The sequence below is a fragment of the Suncus etruscus genome, chromosome 4, assembly GCF_024139225.1.
Source record: "Suncus etruscus isolate mSunEtr1 chromosome 4, mSunEtr1.pri.cur, whole genome shotgun sequence".
Taxonomy (NCBI): Eukaryota; Metazoa; Chordata; class Mammalia; order Eulipotyphla; family Soricidae; genus Suncus; species Suncus etruscus.
This window is the reverse complement of record NC_064851.1, coordinates 146,262,358-146,284,109: the sequence shown is the minus strand read 5'-3', so window position 1 is coordinate 146,284,109 and position 21,752 is coordinate 146,262,358. Positions and strand designations below refer to the sequence as shown.

The following is a 21,752-nucleotide window of genomic DNA, read 5'->3' as shown; positions in this document are numbered from 1 at the left end:
TTGTAAAAACAGAATTTAGCACTGAGAAGGCCTCAATAAAACACGCCTAGATGAAATGACTTAGCTTGAAATATGGAATTACCAATCCAGCACTTTTCTTCATGCCCTGCCCTCCTGCCTATCCTCTGACCGAGCATTCGATCCTTATCCCTGGGCTGCTCTAATGCTTTCCTCTCCTGATCTCCCCTGTCTGACTGACTGCCCAGGACACTAGGGAGAGCAGTGGGTGGTGGTACATTTGCAAAGGGGAGTTGGGGGAGAGGGCAGATAAGGAGCATCTTTTCACCTTAGCAGAAAACTTACATTCTGCAACTGAAGGATGAGAAGGGAGCAGGTATAGTGTGTCCTGAACTGAGAAAGCAGGAGGTCCCAGATGGGAAGGGGCTGAAGTCAGAGCTGCAACACAGACACTTGCTAAGCAGGGAGAGCATGAGGACGTGGGGCAGTGCAAAAGGGTTGCCAGCAGCTGTGGTTTGTCTTCCTTAGAGATCCCTGGAAGGAGAGTCTGGTTTCCTGCCTCAGCCCTCTAAGAGGCCAGCATGGGTTGAGGGTAGGCGCTCCCAAAGGCTTAATTGCTTGTGGGAGAGAAAAGCCTCTCTTATTTGTTGGCGCCCAAGGAGGCTTTCTAATAAGCAGCTCTGTGGCACCCTCTCTGTGGAGTCTGTCCAGCCCTCCAGGGCCGCAGAGCAGACAATCCCACCCAAGGGAGCTGGTTGCTGAACAAAAGCCATGGGGCCCCTTTCGAGACCCCTTCCCACCCACTATGCCTGGAACAGAAGAAATCTATATTTTTTTAGGGTCACATCTGGCAGCACTCAGGAGTTACTCCTGGCTCTATGCTCAGAAATCGCTTCTGGCAAGCTTGGGAGACCATATAGGACTCCAGGAATCGAACTACTGTCTGTCCTGGGTTGGCTGTGTGCAAGGCAAATGCCCTACCACTATGCTATCTCTCCTGCCCCCGCCCCCAAAAAATCTATTCTGTGCTCTGCCTTCAACATGAGTTTTGCCTTGTCCCATCCTCTCTGTCCTAGCCAGGCCAATGAACTTGTCCCATGGCCTAGAAGGGATGGAAGGAGGTCTTTCCCACTGTTATATGAGGGGGGTAATGAAGACTTTCTCTTGTGATTGCTCTCCTGGTTAAAGATCTAAACATCATGGGGCCAGAGCCATAGTACAGCAAATAGGGTGCTTGCCCTTCACCAGGCCCACCTGGGTTTAATTTCCAGCATTCCCATTGTGTCCCCTGAGCACCGCTAGAGGTAATTCCTGAGTGTAGAGCCAGGAGTAACCCCTCAGCATTTCCAGTTGTGGCTCCAAAATAAAATAAAAAGGTTCAAGTACGAGGTAGATATCAGGTATCACCCTTTAACTGATCCCCAAGTCCAAATGCAAAAGTAACCCCCATTGCTTTGGCTCTCTGAAAACAGGTTTCACACCTTAATCTTCTGTATCCTCCCTCTTGCTCCCTTCCACTGACTCAAGCCCCTTAAGGACTGGAGAGATAGTACAGCACATAAAGTGCTTGCCTGCATACAGCCAGCCTAGGTTTGATTCTGGCATCCCATACAGTTCCCTGAGCTGAGTAATCTCAGGTACTCTTCAGTAATACCCCAGGAGAGGAAGAAGAGAGCATGAGCTGTGCCCAGCCCAGTCCTCTGGGAGGAGACAATACAATGAGTCCATGATGTCTCTAGGTTTGGCACTTTGGAGCATGTAGCTCTGCCCCTCCTCAGGTGGTTGGGTCAGGTGACTTGCCTGAGTTCCAGCTCTAGAAGGAGATTATTTTCTTCTTTTTGGGGGTGGGGTGGAGCACACCTAGTGATGCTCAGGGGTTACCCCACCTCTACATTCAGAAATTATTCCTGGTGATGCTCAAAGGACCATATAGAATGCTGGGATCAAACCTGGGGTTGGCCAAATGCAAGGCAAGCACCCTATCCACTGTGATGTCAATTCAGCCCCTCAAAGAAGGAGGTTCTTTAAGGCTCTCAGGTCCTTGCATCCCCAAGTCTGGGATACCCTCTAGCAGGGCTGGAAGGGGTATGGCTGGTGGTATTTGGAAAGGATGCTCTCCTCATCTTAAGTTCTGGCCCCTTGAACTTGGCAGATGTGCTTTTAGAAGAAAGGGGCCCCAGTCACCTCTAGTCACTCTTTGCCCTTTTAGGTAGTCTCCCCCACAACTTGCATCTTTTGGCCAGCAAGAGCTCAGGTCAGCTACACCTTAGGGGGCAGTAGTTAACATCCCCGAACCTCATCCCTGCCAGGAACTGAGAAGGTCCCCAGCATTCCTCTGTTGTCCCTGGTCCTCTTGTGTCCCTCCCTTGGTGGTCAACTTCTGGGCAGGGTCCCTGGATAGGCCCCTGGGTCCTTGGCACAAAATGTCCCCCATTCTCCTAGGACTGAACTCTCACCTTTGGCCTCATGCCACCTTCCCCTCCCCCCTCATCCAGACACTCACAGCTTCTCCAGCAGAGCCAGTCCCAGAAAGGAGCCATTCCGGAGCCCAGTGATCTTGTTGTTGCTCAAGAGCCTAAAGAACAGAGAAAACATGGTAGAATGAGCTGCAAAGACCTAGGAGGAAGGAGGCCATGGGGCCCCAATTTGCCCTCAGAAAGATGCCCCATCCTAGAAAAATAAAAACAGCGCCCCCTAAAGTTGTGCCTGGGAGAACCAAGAGAGAAGCCTGAGAAGGGTTCAGGCAAACTGATCAGCCCACTGAGCCCCAAATTAAATCAAACTTTTTAGCTATCCCAGGTCATCTCAGGTCAAAGACTGACTAAGGGCTCTGCACACAGGTGAGATGAGAAGGGCTCACTTTGCTCCTCAGCTGAGCCCACCACGCCTCCTTCCTGACCCCACAGTGCGGCCCTCTGGGGCACTGTAGACCTCATTGAAAGAGAAGGGGACTAGAGGACCTCAGAGCTTCCAGACCCATCCTTTGCACATCTAATTGATTATTCAAATGCTTTGTTTGTTTGTTTGTTTGTTTTTTGGGTCACACCCGGCAGTTCTCAAGAGTTACTCCTGGTTCTGCACTCAGAAATCACTTCTGGCTGGCTCGGAGGACCATATGGGATGCCAGGATTCAAACCACCATCCGTCCTGGATTGGCTGCATGCAGGCAAATGCCCAACTGCTGTGCTATATCTCCAGCTCCTTATTCAAATGCTTTAACGAAACCCTCAGTTCCAACTCTGGCCTCCCCTGCATCCAGGCAAAGGGTTGCTTTTAACAGTGGGTCTGGGATGCCAAAGGGGCAGGATTCAGGTCTTTTCCTGAGCCTCTGGGCTAAGTGTAACGGACAAGGAGGGCAGTCCTAGAGCTTGGCCTGACGCCTATTAGAAGTGGGTTGGTGGGTGCTACATTAACACACACAGCACGGGGCCCCACATCTGACCTTTGCAACTTCTCAATCTTCACAAGCTTGTGGAGCATAGACAGAAGGGATTAGAGGCAGGGACAAGTCTCCTTCCTTATCTCCTTCCCTGTCCTGCCCTCTCTGGAAAAACCCTTCCATCCTCATCTTCTGGTCCTCACTCAGTGCTACAAAGGGGGCTTTTCCCTCAGGACATAGAAGATGACTAAAGAGGAGCTCTTGGAGGGGGCAGGAGTTCCTGGGTTTCCAAAGTACTTCACACACACAAAAACCATCTTTCTTCAGAAAACACAGCATGGCTATTATTATACAATTTTTCTCATCTTATGATTTGAAGGCTAGTTCATATTTTACACGGGTGGAAAATCATAATCTGGACATCCTCGGGCCCAAGTGGGCCTGATTGTCCCGATTGACCCCTCCATGGCAGCAGCAAAGCTGGATGATAATTTTCAGTCAAAACCCCATAGGCCAAATGACTTGCACACAGCTGATGCAGGTCCAATACCTGGTGGCACATGAGGTTCTCCAAGCCCACCAGGAGTGATCCTGGAGGGTAGAGCTAGGAGTAAGCACTTAGCACCTCTGGGTGCTCTCATCCAGAAGCAAGATGGAAATCTACCTTCTCTCCAGTTCATGCCTTCATGCTTCCCCAGACTTGGAGGTTCAGGGGTTCATTAGCTGACAGAGATGAGATAATCCCTCAGTTTTTTAGACGTGTTGGAAGGGTACTGAAGACACCAGAAGAAGGATGAGAAAGAACTTCCATTGAAGCTTCTGCCCTAATAATAAGGGGCCCTCTCACTTACTGCCTCCTTTGTAGGCTTGGGGCCACAGAAAAGATAGGGGAGCTGATGGCACAGAGAAGGTTGGACCCAGGGGGATTGAAAGAAGAACAAGGTTGCCAGTTTATCACAGCCCTGTTCATGAAGAACGGTGTGAGAGAGGGAACAAGCAGCTGAAAAGGTTACCTTCTCAAACTTGAGCAAAGAAAGAGATAAATGTCTTTTTTTTTAAATCAGTTTTATTAATTCATTGATTGGTTGGTTTTGGGGCCACACCTGGCAGTGCTCAGGGGTTATTCCTGGTTCTGTGCTCAGAAATAGCCCCTGGCAAGTTCGGGATATGGAATGCTGAGAATTGAACTGGGTCCGTCCCGAGTCAGCTGCATGCAAGGTAAGGCATGCAAGGCCTTACCGCTGTGATATCTCTCCGGCCCCAGGTAAATGTCTTATTTCTTGATAACATGTCTGCAGATTGCAGTTTGTTTAGAGATGAAAATTTGAACTTGGGGCTGTGACTCAAATATCTCACTTGTAAGTGTGAGGCTCTGGGAAAGAAAGAGGAAAGGAAGTCGGAAGGGAGGGAAGAAGAGAGAGAGGAAATAAGGGAGGAAAGAAAGGAAGGAAGGGATAAAGGAAAGAAAAGGAAGGAAGAGAAAGAAAGAAAAAATAAAGAAAAAAAGAAAGAAAGGAAAAGATAGAAAGATAGATTTCCCAAGGTGCTGGCCAAACTCAGGAGACCAAATCAGGTACTAGTGATTGAACTCGAGCTGACCACACACAAGGCAAGCACCCTACCTACTATTTCTTTAGCTCCCTGCAAAGAAACATTAAATGAACAAATCATTAAATTAAAAACAAACAAAACCTCTGTGATGAATCCCTGAAATCCTAATTATGTTCAGACATTCAGAATTGTGGGAAGGTACCTCACATTCTACAGACTCAGCTCTTTGACCCTTTAACTCCTTTCACATGGTCCAAATTATTTGGCCTATATCTCGCCATCAGAAATACAAAGCAAGTCACATATATAATTTAAAAGGTTCTATAAGGAGCCAGAGAGATAGCATAGTGGGTAGGGTGTTTGGCTTGTATGTGGCCAACCTGGGTTTGATCTCCAGCATCCCACGGTCCCCTGAACCTGCCAGGAGCAATTTCTGAGTGCAGAGCCAGGAGTAACCCCTGAGTGCCACTGGGTGTGGCCCAAACAAACAAACAAAAAGATTCCATAAAACAATAATTATTAGAAGAGAAGGGTTAGGGGCTGGAGAGATAGCATGGAGGTAAGGTGTTTGCCTTTCATGCAGGAGGTCATCGGTTCGAATCCCGGCGTCACATATGATCCCCATGCCTGCCAGGAGCAATTTCTGAGCCTGGAGCCAGGAATAACCCCTGAGCACTGCCGGGTGTGATCCAAAAACCACACACACACACACACACACACACACACACACACACACACACACACACACACACGAAAAAAAAAAAAGAAGAGAAGGGGTAAAGAGAGGGTTAAATTGGGTAAAAGGGGTCAAGTTTATGGTGAAGGGTGGAAACTAGACTTTTATAATATAGTATAAACAGATGTTGATTTAGAAGCTGTATACAGGAAACCCATGATATTATAAACCAGTGTTGCCAAAATAAAAAATTGTAATTCTAGAGTCAGGGAAATAGCTCAAAGATGGAGCACAAGCGTCGCATGCTAGGCTTGATGCTAGGCACTGCGTTGTCCCCTACAGATCACCCAGAGTGTCCCCAGACTACTGTGTTGGAGTAGCCTACCACCCCCAAAAATTAAAGTCGTAGTAGCCACATGTTTACAAAATTTTAACAGTACATTAATTTAAGTAAATAGGTCTGAAAAGATAGGCATATCGAGTAGGGTGTTTGCCTGGTTCGCGGTCAACCCGTGACAAACCCAGTTCGATCCCTGGCATCCCATATAGTTTCCTGAGCCTGCCAGGAACGATTCTGAGCACAGAGCCAGAAGTAACCCTTGAGTGTCATCAGGTACCTCCCCCCAAAAAAGAAAGAAAGAAAGAAGTAGCCTTTAATTCAACCCAATGCATCCAAAATATTATTTTAACATGTAATGGATATACCAAGCTATTAATGTGCTGCTGACATATTTCCTCCCTTTATGTGGGGGCTTGAAGTCTTCAGAATTTGGTTTGCCTGTTACTGATCTAGTTCATCTCAGTTCTGAGCAGCCACATTACAGATACTTCTCGCTTAATGACCAAGTTCCGTTTCAAAGACTTGGTCGTTAAGCGAATTGGTTGTTAAGTGAGGAACTGCATGTACTGTATACAGTAGTACAGTATATGCATAGTACTTGACAATACAGTATTATGAATAAGTAAAATAACAAGAAAGATCAAACTGAAAACTTCCACTTCTTTTACTTTTCATAGGTTGTGTCATTTACACGCAGTACTGCAATGTATTACAGAACATAAAGCTAGTACATTAAAGCACCAAAAACCACAGTACTGTACTGTAGAGTGTACAAGATGAAAAAGGATATTTAAAATAAAATAAAAAAACGGTCATAAGTGTGAGCAGTTGCTAAACAGGTAGGTTTTTTTTTTTTTTTTTTTTTTTTTTTTTTGGTTTTTGGGTCACACCTGGCAGTGCTCAGGGGTTATTCCTGGCTCCAGGCTCAGAAATTGCTCCTGGCAGGCACAGGGGACCATATGGGGCGCCGGGATTCGAACCGATGACCTCCTGCATGAAAGGCAAACGCCTTACCTCCATGCTATCTCTCCGGCCCCTAAACAGGTAGGTTTTAAGCGAGGAGGATCTGTACAAGTATTCAGGAGCCATGGAGATGCCTGTTCATGCTTATCTGGTGGACCAGCAACTCCCCAAGGGAAGGTCGAGGCTACCAGTGAGATGCCAAGAACAGTGTGTGTGTGTGTGTGTGTGTGTGTGTGTGTGTGTGTGTGTGTGTGCGCGCGCGTGCGCGTGTGTACACGTGTGTGTGCATGTTTGCATGTGCCTGTATGTGCATTCAGGTGAAGTAGACCATATAAACTAGACTATTACCTCCACAGGTCCAAGCTACCTCTCTGCCCAGAGCCCAGGGTGCTATAGGCCAGGCCCCTCTCTTCTCTGGAAGGCAGCCTCTGCGTTGAGAAACAGAGGGCAGAATGGGGGTGGAGGGAGTTTTTTCAGGCTGTACTAGCCCTTTGCAAACTCCTCACCCAGAGTCTTGAAGTGATGTGCTTTCCTCAGTGGCAAAAACATGCCTCTGTCTCCCACCCACTTCTCAGAAAGACAGAAACAGGTAAGTGTCTCTTCCAAAGGGCCTCCTTGTCACATTTCCCATGCTCTGACGAACTTCACAGCCAGCCCTCTGATTCCATCCCAGATACTCAAAAGTGCAGCTTCTACCCTTCCTCACCTACAGGGGCTAAGCTAGGTCTAGATTAGCCAGAGACTAGCCTCTATGGGCATTAGAACCCTGGGAGGGACAGGTCAGAAGGAGAAGACGTTTAGGTGGGAATTTTCTGGCCTAGTGATGGGCAGACAAGCAGCAGTTACAGGGCTGCTCTGGACAGACGGAAACACACCCGGCCTCACTCAATGGGAAGAAAAATGTTCCCACCATTCTAGGCTCCCTGGGAGGAAAATGGGCAGGGCGGCCCCCACAATCAGGAGGGGGTGCTGGCCCCATAGTTCTGTCCAGTGCCCCAGGCACAGTGCCAGTCTAGGCCTCTAAAACCCAGACAGACACTTACTTCCTCAGCTGCCCCAGAGGCACTTTGACCACACGCGAAGCCAGCTTGTGTGTGTGTGGGGGTGTCCTCCTAACCATGTTAACCAGCCCTCCAGAACTCTAGCATCTTCAGATTTTTCTTCCCTCCCCCTCGATTCCCACTGCCAACATGAAATGTTTATAGGATGGGGTGTGGGGAAGTCCCTGGGGTCTCCTGGTCTCTACTCCAGAATCTGAAACCTGGCCAAGGCAGGGGGTGCACATGGAGTCCATTTCAGAACTCTCTCCCGGCCAGGGTCCTATTTTAGGGAAAAATCAGCAAACGAAGTGACCGCTAAGCAGGCTAGAGGCCAAGAGAGCGAGTGGCTGGCGTCTCCAGGAGGCCCTGTGGCCTCTGGGCAGCCACAGGAACTCACCAGATCCCAGCCTGGTATGGAAGATGACCTGGTGGGGTGGGGGCCTGCAGACACTGTACATATTGGTCCTCACATGTGCAGGTGGGGTCATATATGTCATTAGCTGATGCTAGGACCTCACATGATTGGCAGAGGGGGGATCTGTGCTTTCTCTAGAGAGTGGGCCATAGGATTCAGGCCATGGTCAAGGTCGTCTGATTTGGAAAGGTCCTCCTTGCCAACACCTGATACTTGCAGTATCTTGGGAAGGCTGGGGAGGGAGGTGTTCGTTCTTGTGGACCTCCCTGAGCTCTCAAAGTACAGAACTCTCAGCCCATCCTGCAAGCAAGACTCCCAATATATGAAGGCTACAAAAGAATCATGCTTCTGGGGCTGAAGACATAGCACAGTGGGTAGGACATTTGCCTTGCATGCAGCCCATCCAGGTTCAATTCCCAGCATCCCATATGGTCCCCAGAGCCTGCCAGGCTCTGAGCACAGAGCCAGGGTTGACCCCTGAACACTGCCTGGTGCACCCCTCAAAAAAAAAAATAAAAAAGAAACATAAGTCTCACATGAAGATGTTGCAAAACTGAAGCTAATCAGTGCCTTGGTAAATACACATCGCATGGCAATAACCAATCATTGTCCTATTTTGAGATGAAGGCAGGCGCCTTTGGTTGACAGGACAGTGAAACTCCCTCTGGGCCACGACAGGCTCTATTTGGATACCACTCCACTCACAGACTGATGTCTTTCCCTTGAGGCTGACCTTCCTGTCCACCCAGTCTCTTTGCAGGCCACATAAATATTGGATAGGACCTGGGGGTTCTGTCCTTTCCCAGGCTTTAATGAATCCTATCTGAGATTCTTGGGCAGACCAGACAGGGCTGAGGCCAAAGCCAACAGAGGAAACCGAGTCATAGTGGCTCTTACACATGGGGTCTTCTTTTCTCCTTTTGTCTTATATTTCTCCTTCTTGTCTCTCACTAATGTGCTCCTCTGCAAGGCCACCATGCCATCTTGGGACAAAATCAAGAAACTGAGCTGCAATGGGAAGGACTGATCATGACTGTATATGTGGGTTTGATATTGGTCTGGAGACAGAAACCTGAGAAAGGCTATTCTGGGTATTGGGTAGGTGGTGCACCTGATGGGGATTTGGGGAACCCCAATATCCTGTTTGAGCACAGGGAACAGAATGTGAAGTGCTTACACTGGGGGCTGCATGTGCACATTCCTTTCCTCAAACCTACACCAATACTTCTGCTGTGCTTAGTACTGGGAACTAAATGAGACCTGGGGTCGACAGACTTTCAGGCATGAGTAGTGCAGGGAGATGTGCAGACAGGAACAGGAGGGAGGAAGGGAAGGAGGAAGAGAGAGAGCGAGCGAAGGAGAGGGAAAGACAGAGAGACTGAGAGACAGAGATGGAGAGAGAAGAGAAAAAGGAGAGAGACAAGAGGAAGGGAAAGTGCAAGTCCAACTCAACTACTGATTTATCTTGTTTATGATTGTTTTGGGGTCTTATTTTTTTTCTGGGCATATAAAATTTTTTTACTACTGTACTTTCTTTCTTTTTTTTTTTTTTTTTTTTGGTTTTTGGGTCACACCTGACAGTGTTCAGGGGTTACTCCTGGCTCTACACTCAGAAATCACTCCTGGCAGGCTTGGAGGACCATATGGGATGCCGGGATTTGAACCACCGTTCTTCTGCATGCAAGGCAAACACCTTACCTCCATGCTATTTCTCTGGCCCACTACTGTACTTTCATCATCACAACTTATGATCTTGGTCTTTCCTTCTTGCCTTTGTATAAGGCCAGATGAGAAACATTGGCTACTTTGACAATCTTAAAGCGGACTCCAGGAATGTCAGTTTTCTTTCTTCTTTCTTTCTTTCCTTTCTTTCTTTCCTTTCTTTCTTTCTTTCCTTCCTTCCTTCCTTCCTTCCTTCCTTCCTTCCTTCCTTCCTTCCTTCCTTCCTTCCTTCCTTCCTTCCTTCCTTCCTTCCTTCCTTCCTTCCTTCCTTCCTTTCTTTCTTTCTTCCTTCCTTCCTTCCTTCCTTCCTTCCTTCCTTCCTTCCTTCCTTCCTTCCTTCCTTCCTTCCTTCCTTCCTTCCTTCCTTCCTTCCTTCCTTCCTCCCTCCCTCCCTTCCCTCCCTCCCTCCCTCTCTCCCTCTCTCTCTCTTTCTCTCTCTCTCTCTCTCTCTCTCTCTTTCTCTCTTTCTCTCTTTCTCTCTTTCTCTCTTTCTCTCTTCTTTCTTTCTTTCTTTCTTTCTTTCTTTCTTTCTTTCTTTCTTTCTTTCTTTCTTTCTTTCTTTCTTTCTTTCTTTCTTTCTTTCTTTCTTTCTTTCTTTCTTTCTTTCTTTCTTTCTTTCTTTCTTTCTTTCTTTCTTTCTTTCTTTCTTTCTTTCTTTCTTTCTTTTTCTTTCATCACACCCGGCAGCTCTCAAGGGTTACTCCTGGCAGGCTCAGGGGACCATATGGGATGCTGGGATTCGAACCACCATCCTTCAGTGTTTAAGGCAAACGCCCTACCACTTCGCTATCTCTCCGGCCCCAATGTTTTTATTTTTCTAATGTCTCTGGTTCCCAATCTACCTTCATCACTACCTCCACAGATGGTCTGAAATCTTCCCACTGGGGAGTCCAGCTTTTGGGTAAAGAAAAATGAGTTCCTTTAGAAATGTAAGGAAACTGAAGAGGATTCATCTGCTTCATCTGTTGCCACACTTTTAGACCTGAGGATATTTTAGTCCTTTTCTCATTCTCCTGAGCATCTCTCCTTTAGAACTCAGAGATGGTGTCCAGCCTCCTGAGGAGGCTTCCTGTAGGAAGATGAGGACAGGCACTGGGCTGCAGCCCACATGCCTGGGTGAGTGAGTGAATGATGGGGTGTCTCAGGATCTGCCAGTGAGGCTCTGGAGAAGGTGGGGGTGGCCAGTGGACAGAGTTCAGACCTGTGGGGGTACGTTTCCTTTTGCTTTCATTCTTCTTTCCTTATGCCTCAGTGTTGTCAGAAGTCACTCCTCAAGCCCTGATGGTCCTCCTGGCTACCCTAACCCTCCTTTATGGTCACAGCCTCCTGGGCACAGCTCCTCACTAGGGGTGGAGGACCTCAAGGTGGTGCGGGGGTTCACAGTGTATGAGTCGATCTGACTTCCACACTACAGTGATTCTGGACAGAGAACCCCCTAATTATACTTGCGCTGTGGGGGTCTCAATGGGGGAGCTCAGGAGAAAGTGGGTTAGTGAATTTTCTTTAGGCACAGAGTTTCTGAGAGGTTGTTGTGATCCCAGAAGGGAGCTGGGGGTTCATCTGGGAGCTGTGTGACCTTGAGGAAGGCAGCCCCAATCTTGGGGTTCCTCCTTGGTAAAAGAACTGTCTGGACCCACAAAGACCCACAGCTGTGCCCACTCTGGACACTGAGTTTCTTTCCAGCCGTTCCCAGCAGGCTCAGATCCCTGCTGGGAGGTACAGGAAGTGGAGGAGGAGGGGGGGCTCTTGGGGCCCCATTCCCCTTCCAGCTGGGAGATGTCTGGCCCTTCAGTTTAGGCTGGAACTCCTTCCAGGCTGACCGAGGGCCTTCCCTGGCCCTCACCTGGCCCCATCCATCTTCCATCATCTTTGGCTCCCCTGTCTGCTCTGGTCTCTCCCTGGTCTCAGGGTTGGGAAAGTGGGGTCTTGGGAGGCCACCCCACAGTTTCACTGCTCCCCACCCCCTCACTCGTCCTCAAAGCAAAAGAATGTTCTGGAGTTTGGGAAGGATGCCCCCCTCTCCTAGAGGAGGGAGGAAGGGGAGGAGAGAGCTTCGTCCTGTCAGTGTGTGAGCTCTAAATAGAACAGGGCTGGGGGAATGAAAATAAACAGCCCCACTGAACAGCCCCTTCCTAGCAGCCTCCGGATTTTCCTTCTGGTTCCTCAGCCTGGGGCCATTTCCCTCCTCTCCCCTGTTCTGGGGGGCACAGGGTGGGCTCTTCTTCAGGGTGAAGGGTGATTGGGTATGAAGGTCCAGGACTCGGGACCTTGCAGAAACCCCTCTTCCCTGCTTGGGCCTTAGTGAGACCAAACCCGCAGAAGGGGTGGCAGCCAAGTTGGCGGGACTTTTGCTCCTTCAGGAAAAGGTTCTTATCCCAATGACTCCCATGTGGCAGAAACTTGGAAACACTTTCCCTTTAAAAACACGAACCTCAATTGAAGGGGTAGGTATGAACTCCACTAGCTTGCCAGGCCTTTTGTGGGGGAGATTTTTGTGGGGGAGATGCCCTAGGACAAGGGATTGGCCCTCCTGACCTAGCACAGAGAGGCATGATATGAAGGTTCTTTGTAGGGGGTTAGGGACAAGGGGAATTAAGCTCTTGTGGGGCTCAAAATAACTGGGGCCTGTTCCATGGGGGCCTGAATGACATGTTGTAGCCTTTAGAGCTCAGTGCTAAGGACCATGGAGCCCCAGAGCACATTCTTCTGCACCCTGGTTCTCCTGAGCCCATGCAGGATTCCTTAGGGAAGGTGACCATTGCCTGGACTGAGCTGCTCGACTGCCCTAGAAGGTAGCTGTGGGAAGAAACTGGTAGGGATGGGTGTCAGGGTCCCTTGTTCTGACAGGCAGGGTGGGAGGCCCCCTGGGGGGCTGCAGCTTCACTGTGGAGATGGAGTGTGTGTGCTGGGGTCTCCCAGCTTCCTCTCACCCTCTTTTCTCTCCTCCCTTCAGAGGCTCTCCCCCTCCCCCTCCTCTCACTCACAAAAGCTCTCTGTACACAGCCACTTCCTCTGGCTGCTGTCTCTGAGCCCAGACCTTATGAGAACCATATGGGGGAAAGAGGGTGGAAGAGAAGGGGGTGGGGAGGCTGGCGCGCCTGCCCTCCCGCCAGCATCTTTCCACTCCCCTTAGGCGGTGTGCATGGCAGTTGGCACACTTTGCCCCAAACTCCCCTAACTAACTGGATCTGGGTGGTGGGCCTATGGGGTGCTGAGGGGAGAGCACAGTCCAGAGCTGGGATCCAGAGGGAGATTTGGCTTCCAGAACTGTCTCCTTGAGACTGGAGCACTCATCACAGGACAGCTAAGGGACTTTGTGTGCTCCTGCCCCTTCCCTAATGCTGCCATCAATCCTCCAGCAAAAGGACAGTCCTAAGTATGGCAAAAAGGACATTCCTCGGTGTCCCACCGGGTTGGCAGCCTTCGTGGTGGCAGCAGACCCCGTGGAAGGCTGAATGGGGCCTGGGAGAGTCAAATGACCCGGCCCTTGTCTGCCCCTTCCCCACCCAGCCTAGGAATGTACCCAGGCCAGAAGGGTCCAGCTGGGGAGGAGCAGGGGTATCAGAAGGTCACTTTTGTGACCTTTGGGTTCCAAGTCTAGACAGATGAATAGCAAGTTCCTCACCTGAGGAGAATGTTACAGCACCCAATCAGCTAATCCTGATGTTGGGTGACTATTAGCCAGGCTCCAGCCCTCTTCCCTCTGGGTCTCATTTTACTCTGCTGTAGATGCAGCTGCTGGAGACTGGCTCATGTCTAAGGACTTTTCAGCATGGGCGTTCTAAGAATGTATGACCTGGGAGGCTGTCTTCAGAGGGGCTTCCCAGATATCCTGGGTCTTTCTGGAATAATCTACTAGCAGATTTTGCCAAGAATTCCCTCCCCAATTTTGAGGAGGTTTTGGGGGCTACACCTGATAGTGCTCAGGAGTTTCATGGCAGGGCTTGGTGAACCAGAGTTGGTGTTGGGAATCAAACTAGGGTTGGCAGCATTCAAGTCAAGCACTTTATCTCCTGTTCTATCTCTTTAGCCTGAGAATTTTTCGTTTGGGTGCTGGAGCAACAGTACAGTGGATAAGGTGTTTGCCTTGCATGGGACTCACCCAGCTTCCATCTTTGGCATCCCATAAAGTTCCCCCAGCACACCCAGGAGTAATTTCTGAGTGCAGAATCAGGAGTAACCCCTAAGCATCATTGGGTCCAAAAATAAGAATTCCCTGCTTGGGAGGGTGGGTCACACCTGGTGGTTGGCTTACTCCTGGCTCTAGGCTTCAAAATCCTGGTGTTGCTCAGGGGACAATAAGGTGTGTTGGGGATTGAAGCAATATCAGCTGTGTAAAGCAAGTGGCTTACCCTTCATACAATCTCTCTGGCCCTAAAATTCCCTTTTATCCAACGTGTCCCATCCCGAGTGCTGAAACCAGGGGGCCTTCACTTGCTGACTCTGAAAGAAGTGAGAGTGTGGTGGGGGATTCACAGAGGACAAAGTTCACTCTTGTTAGATGCCGCCACCGTGGCCTCCTTCCCTTTCATAAGGTCATGAAGCCACAGTGCCCACTGCTGTCCTGCAAAGTGGATGGTGAGACCAAGGGTGGGGTCGACAGAAGGATCAGGAAGGAAGCCAGGAGTTCTGTTTTCCCAAAATCTGGGTAATAAGAAACCATTAAGGGGGGGGGGGACTTTTGGGGGGAGGGGAACTTGCAAAGAGTGAAGAGAAGAGGCTCTAGTTTACAAAACAGGCAGAAGTTGAGATCCGATGAGAACTCCCTGAGAGATAATCAGAAGGTTTTCAGACTCCCCTCTGAGCTGCTGCAGGCTCCTTGCACCCAACCCAAGACTTGCTCTGCCAAAACTGTCTTCCAGCCAGTGTCTCAGCCCCAGAATGAGTGAGCAGGGCAGTGTGTGGAAGGGCCCAGACGAACCATTCTACAAGGAAAAGGAAGGAAGAGGTGGGAGGGTGAAGACACAGTGTCCAAAGTTGTGGCTCAAATCCTGTGTGTGTACCAGGTAACAAATTAAAAGGCAAAGGGCAATTTAACAAGGAAAAGGGAGGAGAGTAAGGAAGAAGTTTTGGAAGGTCACAGAGAAGGTATAGCTGTATTTAGTGTTGGACTTTGGGGTGATACTGAAGCTACAGCCCTTCTCCAACCTCTCTTCCTTCTTCTCTCAAGAATTATGTTGGGGATGAATGGGTATGTTGAGGGCTGGACAAAGAAACCTCTCAAAGCTCTTCTGCTGCAGAAGCACTTGAACTCGTTTTCCTTTAGAACCCAACTTGGTGGGAATGGAGATGGGGTAGCAGTAGCAATGACTATCAGAAATACATGGTGCCCATGGAAGAGGCAACAAAATATGTGGGTGACTGGGATTCAGCCCTTCTCTAGGCTGGCAGGTCCACACATTCTCAGAGATTCTCTGACCTGCCCCTAGGTATATCCTGCCAGACTTAGGAGTCTCCTTCTATAGAAGGTATCTCTTGGAGGGGTGTCTGGGGCCACAACCAGCAGTGCTTAGGGGTTCCTCCTGACTCTGTGCTCAGAAATAGCTTCTGGCAAGCTTGGGGGACCATATGGGCTACCGAGGATCGAGCCCTAGCCGGTCTGGGGTCGGCCACATGCAAGGCAAACACCCCACCCATTGTGCTATTGCTCTGGCTTTTTGGAAGGTAACTTAAGTCAGTTAGAGGATTGGCTCTGGATGAGAGGGAAGCCTTTTCCTTCTCCTGGGGACAGTTTGGGATAGAAGGTGAGCTAACAGCCACATATGCCATCACCCTGTCACAAATGTGCTCTCACCAAGGGCTGGCTCGTCCCTTCCTCGGAGTGGCGTCAAGGAGAATTAACCATGGCTGGAAAGCATTAGCTGCCAAATCATTCTAAGATGTACTGCAAAACCACCTTCGAATGTCTCCCCCCTTCTTTCTGACTTTAGTATGTTAAGCTTCCCTAATCCCCACAAACAGACACGCAGAGAAACAACATCCCACATATGTGTGTGAGTGTGGCTACACGATCAACTGTACATGAGCACACACATACATACACACGGTGCCTGGAGCAGAGTGATCAGGGCCCAACTATCCTAAACGGTGAGGATTTTCCTTTTCCAGAACTTTTCCAGAGTGCACTGGGGAGGGCCCTGCTTATCTGGGCCCTTCAACACCAGTGCATACGCAGCAGGACTAGGGGTGAGCAAATACAGCTGGCTTCCCTGGCTATGACCGATAAACCCCTAAGAGGCTGGGGAAAAAGCATTGCTCTTTCGAGCCTTGCCACAAACAAACGGACACATGCTCACAGAGAAACATGTCATACCACACGGACACACATGCTTTATACAGACACACAAACACACAAATGTTGATCTAGGAAATAAAACACACACACACACACACACACACACACACACACACACACACGACAGACACCCCAGCTGGGGAACATGTAGGCCAGGCAGCAACGTCAGAGGCCAAACCCCATGTCCTGTCAGGAAACAGGCAGCCTCTGAACTCACCAACCAGAGGCGTTACTGTATTGTTCTGGACACAATCGGGTTGCCCCAACTCGGGCAAGGGGTGATGAGGGTACAGTCGCCATTGGGGTCAGGAGGACAGGGAAAGGGAAGTGACCTGTCGGCTGGATCCAACACAGGGCAGGAAGGGGCTGTCGCTCGGGCTCAACCTGGAGTCCACAGTGCTCAGAGAGCTCTAAGCATATGCTCAGGGCAGGAAATCGGGCAGTGAGGAGTGGTCGAAAATACTCATTCTTTAACAGCTGCGGGATCCAGACCCTCAAGAGCCTTGGGGCAGGGTGCTAGCAGCAAAAGCGGGGCTTGAAAAGGGCTCAGGGAAGGGGCATCAACGATGAACAGGACCAAAGGGGCGGGAAGGCAGCCTCTACTCTACTCGGCCATGATTTTCCTTTTAGCACTTTGCGCAAAGAAGTCAGTGGAGATAAGACAAGAGAAACCCAGATGATACCGGGAAGAGAACCAGGAGAAACCCTGCACTGAGCTGCCTTTGCACGGTGGGAAAGAATGAGGGGATAGACGCTGGGGTCTCATATTCCAAGGACAAACTTCTCTGTGCCCACCTTCCCCAATCCTAACAAGGCCCAGGGTATGGGGTCAGGGATAGCTAATGGGCACCCCCGTACTGGAGGAGCCAGGCCAGGTCCGCAGGCTGAACCCCGAGAGGTTCCTGGGGTCCAAACCACTCGTCCTGTCCGCGGTGTTGAAGACTCAGCTGGACTGGGGGCATCGATTTCACCAACCCCAAAGCCATCAATCCGGGGGGCGCGCGCACTCCACCCCACCTGCATGTATGTATGCAGGTGAGCGGGCACCCACTCCCGCTTCTCGTGCTCCTTCTCAAGTGCTCCCCACAGCTCCAGAAGAACCCCCAAGAAGGTCCGCACGGACCCCTTCCTTTTCTCCCCTCCCGTCCCTGCATCAGGATCCCTCCGGCCCCGTCCGTCTCCGCGGGGGCTCGATACTCACAGCGTCACGGTGCCGTTGGGCAGGAGGCTGGGATCGGGGGGCTCCGAGAGGTCCCCGCCGCCGCACACCACCCGCCGGCGCGCGGGGTTCGGGGCGCCGCCGCTGAGTCCCTTGGGCCGCTCCCCGGAGCACTTGCAGCTGCGGATGGGCACGGGGCACCCGGGCGCACCCCGCGTCCCGGGCGCCCGGAGCAGGAGCAAGAGCAGCAGCAGCAGCAGCAGACACGCGGGCGCCCGCAGCATCCTGCGCGCCCCGTCTGCGGGGGGGCACCCGGGCGCGCTGGACTCAGCGGGGGGGCCCGGGCGCCTGAGGGCGGAGCGGGGGGCCCTGGGCGGAGGCAAGCCCCGGGGTCCCCGCCGACGCGCCCCGGGGGCATGTCCGGCGAGCGCCCCGGCGGGGAGGACGCGGGCGCGGCTGTCAGCGGCGCCCGATGCGCGCGGCTGCCAGCCCGAGTCGCTGCGGGGCGCCCGGCTCTCGGGGTGCGGGGTCCGGAGCTAACGGATCGCGCCGGGCGCCTGCCACCACCCCGCCGCCGCTGCTCCGGGCCATGGATGGAGGAGGCGGCGGTCGGCTGGGCGCTGCGCGGTGCGGGCCGCTCCCGCCGCCCCGGCCCCGCCCGCCTCGGCCTTCCCCTTCCCCTTCCCTTCCCTTCCCTTCCCTTCCCTTCCCTTCCCTTCCCTTCCCTTCCCTTCCCTTCCCCTTCCCCAGGGGCGCCCTCCCCTTGCCAGCTCGCCCGTCCGCCAGGCCCTAGCGCCGGCCGATCGCTCCCCGTGCCCAGCTCGGGGAGACCGGCCCCCGCGTCGCGCGCCCTTCCCCGTGCCCAAGCCCGGTGCGCGTCTCAGACCCCCCAAAGCGGCCCAAAGCTTGCCATCCTTCCGACCCTTCCTTCCTTCTGTCTGCCCCTCCAGCCTGCACGCCTTACCTCAGTGGGGTGTCTTTCCTTGACCTGTGCCAGTGGGGCATCTAGATGTCTTGGTACCCCAAGCTGGGAACCGAACTTAGCTCCCCGCGGTGGTGTTGCCACTGGAGACACCTACCAGCACTCACTCTCACACTCGCTCACCTGCTTTGGCTTTTCCTTTCCTTGTTTGGTTTTTGGGTCACACCGGCAGCGCTCAGGGGTTACTCCTGGTTCTAAGTTCAGAAATCCGCTCTTGGCGACCAAATGGGATGCGGGGATTTGAACCACTGTCCTTCTGTATGCAAGGCAAACGCCTTACTGCTATTTCTCGGGCCCTAAGCTCTGGCTTTTTTTCGCTGCGGCCAATGCAGGGTGTCCACGCCACAGACCACACGAGTCCCTCCTGGGAATCACGCCGATGACATCTCACATCTATGTGTGTTTGCTGGGGAGAGGCTGGGCTTTTATGTGAATTTCGGTGGGAAAATGACAGTGGGACTCGAGGGATCCTGACCTATAGTTTATGACAAAAGTGACTTTGCAGAGGGCCTGATCCTTTTATTGTGCTGGGGGGAGAGACTGGGGCCTGTACCCAGAGGTGCTCAGGGCAGACCACACTCAGGGATCACTCCTGGTGATGCTCAGGGGGACCATATGGTGTGCTGAAGATCAAATCAGGTAGTGCAAGGCAAGTGCCCTGCCCACTGTACTGACTTTGAGCCCCAGTTCTGGCCTTAATTCATATGGAGAGGAGATGGACCTTAGGTAGCCAGTCATGGCAGCTGGGGAGAGAAGAAAGATGGGGGGGGGGGCAGAGCAGGTAGAGCGTTTGCCTTGCACTCAGGTTTGATTCTTGGCATCCCATATGGTCCCGCAAGCCTGCCTCAGGTGATTTCTGAGCGTGATGAGCCAGTAGTAACCCCTACACACCACTGGGTGTAGCATGGAGGTAAGGCATCCCATATGGTCCCCTGTGCCTGCCAGGGGCGATTTCTGAGCATAGAGCCAGGAGTAACCCCTGAGCGCTGCCAAGTGTGACCCAAAAACAAAACAAAAAACAAACAAACAAACCAAAGCAGAAACACAAGAAGTGTGTTTGTCTCCTCACCATAAAGTCTCACTACAAAGGCAAACTTATAGCTGCCCTTACTGAGTGGTCCCTACTGCTAAGAAATGGGAGCCTGCCCTCCACCCTTTCCCTGGATGGTCGCCATATGCTTTGGTGACCAGCTCCTTTTCTGTGCCACTTGCTCTGCTCTGTGGCTTTACACTGGAGTAAGGCAACTTTCCAGTAACTTCTCTCGGTCCTCTGGGCCCATTCTGTGCATTCCCTCCCTGGCTCCACAAGTCGCTCCCACTTGCAGGCTCTGGTTCCTCTAATTTCCAAAGATAAATAAATAGTGATTGCAAACGGAGGAAGAGAGAGGTGGAATGGTCTCCCCCGGCAGGAGCCCTGCATTCCTCAGGAAGGGTCGGGCTGGGCTGGCTGTCCTAGACGCTGGGCCCGCAGGCAAGGAAAAGTTCTCAAAGTCAAGAGTGGAGACTTCAGCCTAGTTCGACACTTTTCTCTAATCTCACGTTTTTCTTTTTTAATTTTCATTTACGCCACTGTGATGTACAGCTCTGCAATACCGCCACTGACAGGGCTTCATGTCCACAACATTCCAACACCATACCTCTCGTCAATGTCTCAAAGTCCCCCCCCCCAACATCTCAGGGCCCTCCCCTCATCCCCCCAGACACTCCATTTGCCTCACGCCCTCCCACTTCGTGATTTCTTTTTGCTAAATGAAGACACATTAACGCCACAAAGGAATTCCTCTTTGAAATTCACTCTAAGCTGAAAAGAAACATTTATCGAGCCCAGAGCTTTCCCACAGGTGGGAATTAGGAAATATTTATAAATGTCCTGCCATAGCTTTCTTTGTTCGTTTGGTCTTAGTTTTGGGGTCACTCCCAGAATTACTCAAGGGCTACTCTCAGATTGGAGCTTGGCATTGACTCCAAGGGCCCATGCACTGTTGTGGTTTGAATACAGAACTCCTGCATGCAAAACATGTCCCCTAGCCCTTTGAGCTATTAAAAAGTAAAAACCAAAAAAAAAAATTTTTTTTTTAATTCCCTTCCCAAGTTCAAGAGAAAGTACAGCTTTGCACATGGCCAACCCAAGTTTAATCTCCAGTCCCTCTGAGCACAGAGGCAGGAGTAAGCCCTGAGCAGCACTGAGTATAGACTCCAAATAAAAGAAAAATTCTCCTCCCCTTCCCCTTTGCTGCTGCTGTTATCTATCTGAATGACTGGGGACTGCACATTCCTTTGCTGGGGCGTTTATCAGGGCCCACTTTATCGATGCCTGGCACGGCAGAGATACTACATTCTGATGTGGTTCTGGGAGTCCCAAATGGCATATCTCTGAGGCCTGAGCTTGGCACATATGGGAAGCACCTGGGATCAAACTCGACACCTCACACTTGGAAAGCTTTTGCCACTGAGGTTTTTTCAGTGACTTGACTATTACATTGGCTTGATAACTATGGATGAGGGAAATGGAGTCATGGAGAAAAGAACCAGAATTGGGAACATACTTTCTGATTTTTTTTATAAGATTTTTTTTATAAGCTCCTCTGGTTATTTGCCCAGGGCAAAATAGGGCAGAGTGCATGAGGAAGCCACATCCAAACCGTTTTGATTTGGGGGTTGAGATAGCATAAAGATAGCACAAAGACTCCATCTCTTTGGCAGCCTCAGGAAATCTGATTAGGGAGCCTGGCTAAGCAAGTGCACCCTAATAGTGTGTGATAAGGTCCCCTCCTCCATGGAAGTAGGGAGAAGGTACCATAATGATTGAGACAGGCTGAATTAATCCTGAGAGAGGGATGGACTTAGCAAAGTTTTAGTTCAATCCAGGACAGAAGTGGGACCCTAACTCTGTTGGGGTCTCACATTATATTCCCTCTCAAAGGTTTGCCTTTTTTTTGTTTGTTTGTTTGGTTTTTTTGTTTTTTGTTTTTTGTTTTTGGGCCATACCCGGCAGTGCTCAGGGGTTACTCCTGGCTGTCTGCTCAGAAATAGCTCCTGGCAGGCACGAGGGACCATACGGGACACCAGGATTCAAACCAACCACCTTTGGTACTGGATCGGCTGCTTGCAAGGCAAACGCTGCTGTGCTATCTCTCTGGGCCCAAAGGTTTGCCTTTTGCTATGGGCTGGGGATGTGACACAGTGGATGAGCCAGTGGATGCAACCCAGAATTTTTGCCTGGGTTGCCTGTTACCATTAAAACAACAACAACAGCAACAACAATAAACCAG

At 50.9% G+C, this 21,752-nt stretch overlaps 2 protein-coding genes across 2 annotated transcripts in view; both read right to left on the bottom strand.

The window, feature by feature from the left end:
* The window catches only part of ADGRA2 (adhesion G protein-coupled receptor A2), a 39,598-nt gene extending 21,816 nt beyond the window's left edge, over window positions 1-17,782 (bottom strand). The window contains 2 exon segments of the mRNA XM_049771799.1: window positions 2,462-2,533; window positions 17,541-17,782. Coding sequence (XP_049627756.1) covers window positions 2,462-2,533; window positions 17,541-17,782 — 314 coding nt within the window.
* PLPBP (pyridoxal phosphate binding protein) overlaps window positions 1-21,752 on the bottom strand; it is a 261,670-nt gene that overhangs the window by 203,435 nt on the left and 36,483 nt on the right. The gene's annotated exons all lie outside the window — the stretch shown is intronic.